This window comes from Glycine soja, chromosome 12 (assembly GCF_004193775.1).
Source record: "Glycine soja cultivar W05 chromosome 12, ASM419377v2, whole genome shotgun sequence".
Classification (NCBI taxonomy): Eukaryota; Viridiplantae; Streptophyta; class Magnoliopsida; order Fabales; family Fabaceae; genus Glycine; species Glycine soja.
In genome coordinates, this window is record NC_041013.1 from 37,843,753 (window position 1) to 37,855,152 (window position 11,400).

The window sequence follows — 11,400 nt, forward strand, 5'->3', positions numbered from 1 at the left end:
GCTGTCGACGTGGCAAAAGTCAATGATGGAAGGCCTCTCATGCTTGTTCTCAACAACAATAGGTTTGTGATTGAGGAATAGGTCGGAGGGGTGGTGCATTTGTGGTGAGGGGGTGGGATTAGGGATTCAAATTGGGGTAAGAAGTGTAAAAGGATGAAAAGGGTTATTTTTGACATTTCACGTAAAGTTAACATTGTCACTTAATTGTGTTAGCTTAGGGGGTGTCAAAGTAATGCATTTTAATGGAAGAAGTATGAGTGTAATAAGTCCTAAACTTAAGAAAAACGAGTGTAATTTGTTCAACTATATATATAATATTGCACTCTATATACTGTTAGCATAGCATGTAACCTAACATATAGTTTGCATATACATAATAATAGAGTCCCGACCCAAACTTTCCTTCATATTTTTATATTAATTCATGTTTATGCACAACACAAGCATATCTAAATAATTATATAAAATAGGAAAAGATCTCGTTACTTCAAAAGTAATTCATTTAAAATTATTATTTATCTTCACCATTCATTTAATCAAGATTTATATGAGAAATAACTCTAAAAGAGTTATTCTTGCAACTAATTTTAACTATTAAATCTTAACAAAATGAATGATGATAATGAAAAATAATTTTAAAAAAGTTACTCTTAAAGTAAATAAATCATTCCTCAGTGAAATAGTTTGCACTTTTCAACATCCTTTCATTTTTGTTCCTGCTCTCGGGCCGAATAGTTCTAAACCCTTTTCTTTTCATTTTTTTTTAAAGAGAGACCCAACGGCCACTACAAATTAGCTACTCTATAGGGGAAACCTACCTCAATCACTTTTAACGCAGTACACCATTTGTCAAGTAGAGTTTTAAATCCTTACCATATAGATAAACATACAATTTCCCCCACTCTCTTAATCAGGCATTCTCAATATCTAATTTTCCCTCTTGTTATGTGTATTTTACACTCAATTTCCACAACTAGCTAAAAAAAATCTTTCAATCATCTCAAACCACCCTCATTTTACCATTACCTTTACAGGAATAGACAAAAAATATTTCATCATCCTCATCCTTATTGGATAACTTGATATATAAAGTTTTCCATTGCAAGTTGAAAAAATTATTATTTTTGTCAACATGAAGAGAGTGATTCAATTTCAAAATATCACATTTAGAAATCACAAAAATAGGGCAGGCTTTCGTAATAATAAAAACAAACTATAATATATATGTAATAAGAAAGTGAAATTCATTTAAGAGTTTTAGAGATGCATTTGAAAGTTACCTATATTATAATAAATAGATATAGATAATGTCTAATGACACTTATTTAAAAAGTCCAAAAAGGAAGAATAGTTATTAATTTATTTTAACAATTAACATTCTTAAAAAACTAATATATAATTCATTAATTTGTGAAAAAGAAATCCTGCCACTGCTTTAACAAAACCCTCGTGCACTGCTCGTAATACCGAGATCATGAAACAATGCTGCACTTCATTGCTTCTTTATTCACCATTTTGTGGGAGGGGACGAAATTTTCCATATCATATTATAAATACATTTTCTTAAATCTTTACAACCTCAACCTTCCTTTACCATGCACGTGACCACATCAGGTTAATTAAGAATAGAGAAAGGACGTTTATAACCCAAAAGTAACTCCACCTTACACCCTAGCTTTTTCACTTGGTTGTGATGCCCTCGCTCTACAAAAGTTTCAACGTTGGCCATACAGTTTCAGTTCAGGTTTTCACAGGCTGAAGCAAAGTTGACATGTGACACAGCACCACATGTTACTACAATCAGCCCACAAAGTCATGGATCATGTGCCCTCCAAGGTGATGTCTAAGTTGCTCCTCTTGCAATTGTTGTTGGTGCTGTACACCTTCAACACCATGCCTAAGACCCAATGTTAGTGACACAGACCCTAGCCCACCAACCTCTATGCCACCGCCGCGTCGGTATGGCACAAAACCCATCAGTGTTCCATCCATGTTTGAAGTAGTCATTTGGCATTCCAACTTAGACCTCTTCTCTTGACTCCATTGTTCTGAATTTAACCCACTTTCCTCAGCATTTGCAGCAATAATGGATGATCCCATATCCATACCCTGAAATTGGTTTTCAGGTATTGAATTCATACCAATATTGCTCAAAGCTCTAGGGTGGCTGGTATCACCTTCAGTGCCAGAAGAAGTTCCCTCGTTTTTACCACAATTGCCCTTGGAGCTTGTTGCTTTTGTTTCAAGCGTGTGTATTTCCTCAACCATTGGCTTCCACACTCGGACTCGAGCATTTATGAACCAATTTGATACCTGCATTAATCAGTTACACCATTGTTTGAGTAACTAGTATTTGTTCTCTAAAAAAAGTAAGCATGGCAATTAGTATTTGTTCTCTAAAAAAGAGTATAGTTAGTATAATCGTAAACCGAATGAGAAGCCAAAAGCAAGAAAGACAAATTCCAACCCATTGTGGCATGAAACATTTAAGAAAATCATAGTGGTAACTTTATGGCACTGTTCAACATTAAATTAACAATAGAAAAAAAAAAGTCATTTTTTCTAATAATTAAACAAATTCCATGTGTTAAGAATAACTCAGTACAAAACTAGAAATTTTATCATACAGAAATTAAATTGTTATGGTGAGCTCATACTAACAATATGATATATTAAGATATAAATATACATTAATTAACTACACCAATAGAAATCTCTATAGATATGAGTTTTATAGCATTAGTGTAGATCAACATGTCTACAATAACAGTTTAATTTCCATTAAATATATAGAATATATTAATGGAGGTCAAACTGTTAATATATAGCATAGCATGATATTTTTGTTTAGCAACTATAAAGGTCCCAAGAAAATTACTTGGAAGGAACCACATTAGAATACTCATTTATGGAAAGTCAAGAATTATATTGAAAGATTTGACCAAGGCTATGAACACACACCCTTAAAAGCTGCCAACATGAATATATGCCTATTATACCACTTCAATCAACCGAATTAAAAACCGAGACATAATAATGAAATTGAAGGGAAAAGGCCCCCCACCTGGTTTCGTGAAAGACCTGTTTGACTAGCCAGCATGTGTTTATCAGTGTCTGTAGGGTAACTGAAAAGAAATTCAACAACAGCAAAAAAAGGCCACAATTCAATCCAAATGTCTCTTTAGAATGCAGAAAAGAGAGTCACGGAGCAAGAAAATTATTAATAAGAGACATAGATAGAGACAAACATACGGATGAAGAAAATGCTCAAATAACCAGGCTTTAAGAATTGCCACTGCACGCTCTGGCAACCCTCTCTGGGGCCTCCACACATGCTGTTCAAGAAGTTCCGTGGTACCCTTTACAGATTTGTTCTTCAGAAAGCTTTGGTCGATGCTGCATCTTATCCTTGCCTTAGTAGTAGTAGTGTCAGCTTTATTACTACAAGTACTGGTGTTGGAGGGTTTGGACAAATCCTCTCCCAAGGCCTCACTTATAAGCTTGAGCTGTTCTGAGATAGAATTTTTAAAGCACCTGAAGTGTTTTGATACTGATTTGAGAGCCATGGGGATGTAAGGAGTAGCAGAACCAAGACCCGCCACTGACTCGAACGATGAAACAACCATTTGCATTTGTAGATGGTACTGTTTGCACTGCCGGGTAACCTATTATATATAAATGACCCATCGCAACAGTGTGAAATGCAACTTTTCAAAAGAAAATATTCACAACAATTATGCCTAGCACTAATTAGAAGCAAATATCACAAAATCATAGTTGACAATGATAAAATCACTCTACCTTCGTAATTGCAATCATATCATAACCAAATTTTAGAATTATTAAGGAATACTGTTGTACTGTAGCATGCCATATAAAAAGTTATTACGAAGCAAAATAACATGATCTTTGTTATATTTATGAATTTATATAACAATCACAATTTCTTTTGGTAAAATTATTACAAGCATGCATGTTGAAGTACATTACAGAAAATATGCACAAATGCCCGTCAGTTTGACCGAGTTGACAGCAACCAGGCATGGCAATATTGCTTCCACGTACTAAATCTTTTCTGATGATGTTGGAACATATTACTAGATTTTGGAAAGTGAAGTGTACACGGTTGACCGTTTGACTAACACTATATATATATATATATATTCTTGCACACATTTGGACTCCTAGATAGATTTAAAAATTACCATGAACAGGAAGCCAATGCCTAATAATATTAGCAACATAGCTAACTTAGTGTGTACCATGAATGGGACTGATTGGGTACACTGTCCACACTTTTGCTCTGCCTAGGCCTGAAACTACAGTAACTCCAACTAAACCATGAGTAAACAACAGTCATCCTTCAAAACCTATCGTTCAGAATCTTGTTTCAAGTACTAAAAGTGGATGCACAAAAGGATTTGTGGGGGTAAATACGTTTGAACATGAATTCACAAATAATGCATCTTTAAATTCTCCAGTCATATCGGAAATGTTACTCATTTGTAGAGGATGGCAGGATTACCAAATTAGCATTAAGATGACACATTTATTTGTCATAGAAGTACAGAAGACATAAAGCTATTAATCTATGACCACAATCACAATGTTGACAAGATTAGAGATGTCTTTAAAAATTGCATATATAGCTAGTTCCATGATGATGCCAAATAAGAAGCTAATGATATTGATACTTGGGATAATTAAATAAACAAGAAAAACACTAGATAAATTTTTCCATTACATCAATAATTAATCATTCTTATTGAATAACTTGATAAAGTTTTCCATTGCAAGTTGAAAAATATTTAAACAAAAATTCCTATTTCATAGTTTTCCCATATTATTTTTTCAATAGGCAGAGGTTGATTCAATTAAATTATTCAAAATTTCACATTTAGAATTTACAAGATTGATCCTCTCATGTCAAACTCTAATATGACAATTATTTAAATCTTGTGTCAATCTCGTCCATGGTACACCCAAGAGAATCCATTCCGGGCGTATTTTACCAAAGAAATAAAGTACGAGAAAGAAAAATATAATAAACAGTGAACACCACAGAACAGTACAATAATAAACATAAATACATTATGGATGATAGAAATTAGTAGACACCCGAGATCTACAAGCAACGGCAAGAACTATAATTTTAATATAAACTAACTTCAATATATATAGAACTTCTTAAGTTCAATATGACAATATGCAACTTGTTTCTTCCACGTCATTCCACGACAATGTGTCACCTCACTTGAAGGACTTCTGACTACATAGCACTAGCATGATACTTTTTTAAAAAACTATTAGTATTTATATATAGAGGAGTATTGGACCTTATCAATTTCATTTTGCGACGTGATATATTCATACAATACTATCATGTCTACAACCATCATTCTGCGTCTGTCTCTCTCATCACATTACTCATTTTATATCTTATACTTCTCTTTCTTTTCTCTTAATTGTATAATTTATTGTATAAATAACATTTCTCTTTCTTTCTTATTTTGTGAATTTTCTAAGTGTGTGGAGAAACCTACAACTTGGATGTACGACTGATATGAAGAATCAATGCCATTAAGCAAACCAAGTTCAAAGGAGACAAAAGTCTAGCAATCGCCGACAATAGGAAAGAAGGGAACAGGATAAGAGTAGCAATTAAAGAGACCACACAAATGAACAAGAAAGTGATTAAAAAGGTCTATTTGACCATGAGGAGGTTACCAAAACAAAAGAGAGTTAATGATAGCATTACCAACAACCCAGGTGATATTATATTAATATATAAAATATGATAATTAATGTGATGAGATGAGAACTTTATAGGATTCTTTTCCCTTTGTTTTTCACAAGGGATGAGCAAAAAATACTCCGGTACCCTTTCTAGGATACCATTTAAACATTTATGTTTGAATTAGCACAAATCACTCTATGGTAACTTCATAGGTACCATAGCAAGTAAGTCCAGAAAGCTAGAAGCTGCAAAAATCGAAGTACCAAGAAAGAAATTGACAAGTTCAAATGTGTACATGGTCGCATTTTTCTCTCTCATGAGACGTTAAACCGGCCGGGTTTTATGTTCTCAAGCTAACATACTTTGGAAATCAAGACTCGTTGGTTGCAGCGCACAGTAAATAGTGTAAAAGCATTTGACCTTTTTTTCATATAACAGTAGTAAGTTGTTTCAGACAAACACTAATGTGCCAAAAGAAATACTACATTGGAAAGTAAATTATGAAACAGTTTATGGATGGAAAGAGTGAAAACGAACCTCCTCTTGCATGTACAGTAGCTTTGCTTTCTTATGTTGATAATCTGGCCTCGAGGAAAGACCAAAGCTACTTCTAACTCCTGGATCAGCCCTATTTTCCTTTGAAACACTATACAAAATAGATGATGAAGAACCTGAGTTACTACCTTTTGCAGCAACCCCAGTAACAGTATCAGCAGAAGTAGAGGCACTAACTTCTGGAGAAACCCTCTTGGAAACATCATATGATTTCGCAAATTTTGCACCAGATAGACAGCAAATTTCATCTAACAATTGTTGGGCAGACTTTAAGAACCTTGAACTCTTAAGGATAGTAGCATACCCAGTGAAAGGGCCAAGGGGACCCACACTTCGATAAGTAATAGTACTCTTTGAAGGCATTCCCACCGTTTCTTGAACTGATTTCCCAATATCTCTAGAAACAATAGATGGTTTTACAATAGATTTCATATTCGTCAAACATTGAGGATCATCTGATGCAGACCCTTGTTCAAGGTGAGAAACAGAAGGTTTGGGTTGTGCATTTGATGAAAGTGACAAGGATAAGCTCTGAGGAGTTGAATCACTCAGGGTATTAGCAATTGTTCGATTTGTCCACCCAAAATGCAACTGATTTGGCTGGTTTTCATAACTTGGTTGTTGAGGCTCAGCTTCACCAGCATTCCCCACCCAAATACTGTGGTCATTTTGTTGCATCAGTGAAGACATGTCTTGCCTAGTGTGAGAACTGAAAGAAGCAGACTTCACAATATCTTGCAAAGCATTCTGATAAAGCGGAGAAGGAGGAGGATTATTATGCAGTACACCTAATTGCTTCTGAATTTCTCTACCACTGATTTCACCAGATGCATTGCTACAGTGTACATCCATAAGTTCGTTGTAAGCAGACACGTTGTTGTTGAGGTCAGCAGACAAAAAAGAATTGGCATTGCTTGCATAATTCACAAACCAATCAGACCCCTGATGGGGGGCACTGTTCCTCCAATTTCCCAAATTACGAAGCTCACAGTGTTCTTTATGGGAAGAATGAATTGCAGACATGGAATGGGGAAATGAACCATATTGATTCATCATCAGCCTATTACTCGGTTCAGCTGCTGCACCTTGTTCTTGGTGATACTCCAACGCGTTCCTTGCATCAGACAAATTAGGATTCGACGAAGAGGTAGAAAAGTTTGGCATTTCTGATGAATAAACAGCTAGCCCATCAAGGATGTTAGCATTTCTAACACTCCTAACTTGAAGAAGGTCCAAGTTATTAAACCCCCCCGCCGGGTGTAAAGATAACTGTTCAAGATTGTTAGGGAATTCGTGTGAAGGCTGAGAACTGTTCTGGATTCGCAATTTTTCACGCCGAATTTGCTGTGCTACATGAGATTCAGGCCTTAAATTGCTCATTCCAACCCACCAAGTTTAACACACCGATGACAAAACCTCTTATATTAACTTCTCACCGTTCGGTGAAAACCTTTCAGAAGAGAACAACCACTGCATTAACCCAGCCCATATTGCTCTCCTGCACAGAAATTCAACATCAACTTATATGTTAGGTTTTGAAAAAGAAAAAAAAAACTACGAATTAATAGGAAAATAACAGTTAACACGCCCCTTTGTGTTGTCTAAGAAATATACAATTCTGACAATTTTTAATTTAATATCAAGAAAACATTGCACTGCAGACTCGCAAAGAAAGAAGGGGATAAACAAGAGAGAGAGAGAGAGAGAGGCAGAAGCAGACTACCACAAAATATAATAATAAAAGAATGCATTGCAGAAGGCAAGACAAGACTGTGAGTGAAGAAACCGATCTAACTTCGGTGTTTTCTATAATATTCCCACCTTGTACACGTCTCAAATAAAGCACCTTGTTCTAGTTTCCCTTCTCATTTCTCACTAACTTTATCTCTTTGCTGTCAAATAAAAAATAAATAAATAAAAAAGCTTGAGAGGTAGCTCCTCCCTTACCAAACACAAAAAGTATATCAATCAAAAGTTCTCTAAAAAAACCAGCTCCAACGTGATGCTTTTCCACCCACCAAACAACGCAATATCTAAATTTCTCTGTCGGTAACAAAAAACATTGAACGAGAACCACACAATTTAGCACTACAAAAACAAAAACAACCCAAAGAGATACGTAAACCACAACAACAACGTTAGACACCTCTTAGTGGCAGGCATGAATAGCTTGCGAAACCCTAGTTGTAGGACTCCCTTAATTGAAATAGATCTATGCCCTCACACATCCATAGCAGCAGCCTCCTCGTTTTTAAAACAAGATAAAATTGCGTTGAGCTACAGCGGAGAAGGAACCTTGAAAGCATTATTAAATATGCAGAAACAAGGAGGTAAGAAACAAGGACTACGTTGTGTGTAGGGGGAAAACGACGCAGAGACATAAGAGATGAGAAACGACACATAAAAAAATCTTGTGTTTCGAGAGGAGGAGCCAGGAAAAGAAAGAAAAACGTGAAGTTCTTTATTATTGGTGTCGTAGGTGTGGACACAGTTGAAATGTGTAGTGAGTGAAAGGACTGAGGAGTTAAGTTTAAGGGTACTTTCACCTGTGCCATGGAAACTTGGCGTTGATGGAGACCGAACCGGTTCGAATTCAGATGAGAATGAAAGAAGCTTTCACTACTACTACTACTACCAGCCTAGGCAGCACCACAATCATTATCATGATGGCCCTTTACTTTTGACGTTTAAATTAACGTAAAGTCGCAGTTAAAAGTTAAAAAAACACTACGCAAGCATTGGAAAACTTTTGCTCTTTCCTCAATACTAATCGACCAGTGTGGTTGGGCCCCTACACTTGTATCTTCAGCTCCTTCCTTTTTCCATATGGGTGGTTTTTTTTTATATTCTGCGTTTGAAACTATGTCTGTGTTTGTTGGAACTTGAATGCAACCGAGTCTTGCAGTTGGTTCACAGACTAATTGCTTGCTCCAATTCTTTTTTTCCTGTAAGTGCTTGGTTTTGTATAATTGTATGGCATCAACAATAAAACATTTTCAACTATTTCTGAACAACTCTTAATTGTGTGATGTGATGGGATGCATACAGAAATTTATGGACATTTTTGTTTATGTCAATTTTATATCGAGAAAAAAGTAAATTCAAGTACTATTTCTTGAAAGCAAATTCTCAAGATAAAGTAGGAATAAAAAATTATATTTTTTGAAACCACAAATGCCCATTCAAAGACTAAATAGAAGTTCAATGATCTAATAAATAAAAATTGTTTAAGATTTAATTAAAAAATTCAAATATATTTCAATCACCTAGTGTGCAATTCTCAAATTCTTCTTTCACCTAGTGTGTACATATTTTATAAGCATTTGTAGGGCGCTTTTGAATCTAACATTGTCACCTCTGCATATATGTGCAGGGTATTTTTAGTTCTTCAAGTTATTATTCTCACTTATCTTGGTAAGTATATTCACTTATGTAGGTTCTAAACTTAGGATTTTCAATCTTTGTTCTTCAACTAGTATTCTTAAACCCTAGAAGCACCAATTGGCTGATTGTCCTTTTAGTTTCTCCTTACAGGTTATGTCTTGATAGATTTAATATAATGCACTCATTGTGTACACACTATTCAATTAAGTGAATTTTTTTTTATATTTTAAATACATTTATATATTATTCTATAGGTCCGAACTATTTGAAAAAATTTATTTATGTTTTTCAACAATTTTTTTCAATTGAATCCCTAAGCTTTGACTTATTTTTTAATTAGATCCTTGCATTAACAACATAAACCTAATTAAAAAATAAAATAAAATTCATAGACCTAGAAAAAAAAGTTTAAAAATTTAAATAAAAAATGTGAAATAGTTTAAAGACCTCCATATTTATTAACCTAATTAATCTCATACCTTATTTCATAAAACTACTCTTTTGTAAGACCATTTGTATATACAGGTTATTTTGAGTTTAAAGACGGTAGATAAACTCAGTAAAAAAATTACAAAGCACGTATATCAACTAGCTTGAGTTTATTCTACTTTAATTAGATATCTTGGATTTTCAAGTCTATAGGGAAAGAGATTTTTTACTCAAAATTATTTTATTCAAATTAAACAGAAATTATCTCCAGAAAAAATTACATGTGATCCAGGAAAAAAAATCAACTGTTATAAGAAAATATATATTCTATATCAAATTCCATGGACTGATCACAAGCAATAATTTTTTTAAAAGATATATATACATTTACTTTTTCTTTCATCTTATTTTTGTCATATATCATATTTATTTCTCTTTTTATCATGTCTAATTATCTATCTTTGAGGTGCGTACCTTGTTTTCTTTAACAATAGTTAAATTTGAGAAATTGTTGGAGAGGAATTGATTTTCTCGTTACTCCAAAATACCATAAGTCTATAACTAGAGAACAAAAGAGCATTTGGCCAATTAATTCAGGTTACCCTAAACACAAGAACCTATGTTGCTCACCTCATGAATCTCTTGGAGCAGGGCCGCCTCAGGGTGCTATGGAGTTGCCATGAGACTGGATTCATGATTAAAAAGAGTTCAAAATTTTAAAAATTAGTTATAATTTTTTAATATTATTATTTTTTTATAAATAAATTAAAGATTTTATTTATTTTATGTGTTTTTTATTCTAATTAAAATATGACATGCTATTAAAAATATTACTTTTTAATTAATTTTTCTAATATTTTACGGTCATGGATTCGTATTGATTGAACTTTTAATTCTTTGATATATCAACATATTAAAAAAACACAAAATATTAAAATTACAAAGAAAATAAAACTAAAATTAATATTTTCATAAAAAAATAAAAAATAAAATATATAAAATGATATTTTATCAATGATAATGATAAAATTAGATAATTTTTTTATAAGATTAAATATAAGAAATATATGAAATCATAAATATAATTAATATTTTTAAAAATATATATATATTAACGTGAGTTGTAACCAAACTCAATAAAATTTGATGAGAGTATAAATTAATTTTAAAATTTTAATATTGTTTCTTTAAATTATTCTTATCTTTTGTATGGAGGGTAACTTATTGAGCACTATAAAATATTTGAAATACGGGAAAGAAATGTCATTCGACTAATATTTGCAAATGAGTTGCAA

At 33.3% G+C, this 11,400-nt stretch overlaps 1 protein-coding gene across 2 annotated transcripts; it reads right to left on the reverse strand.

The window, feature by feature from the left end:
• Positions 1–1,517: 1,517 nt before the first annotated feature.
• LOC114379263 (BEL1-like homeodomain protein 4) lies at positions 1,518–9,263 on the reverse strand. Of its 2 annotated transcripts, XM_028337892.1 has the most exons (5): positions 8,839–9,263; positions 6,275–7,790; positions 3,253–3,665; positions 3,065–3,125; positions 1,518–2,313 (listed from the first exon to the last, which is right to left on the reverse strand). In XM_028337892.1, exons 2-5 carry the CDS (start codon positions 7,670–7,672, stop codon positions 1,801–1,803), a joined length of 2,385 nt encoding a protein of 794 aa, XP_028193693.1. In that variant the 5' UTR covers positions 7,673–7,790; positions 8,839–9,263; the 3' UTR covers positions 1,518–1,800. The 2 variants fall into 2 exon arrangements, with proteins under 2 accessions (XP_028193693.1, XP_028193694.1); XM_028337893.1 differs by lacking the exon at positions 8,839–9,263 and having other exon boundaries at positions 6,275–8,797.
• Between the last annotated feature and the right edge of the window lie 2,137 nt (positions 9,264–11,400).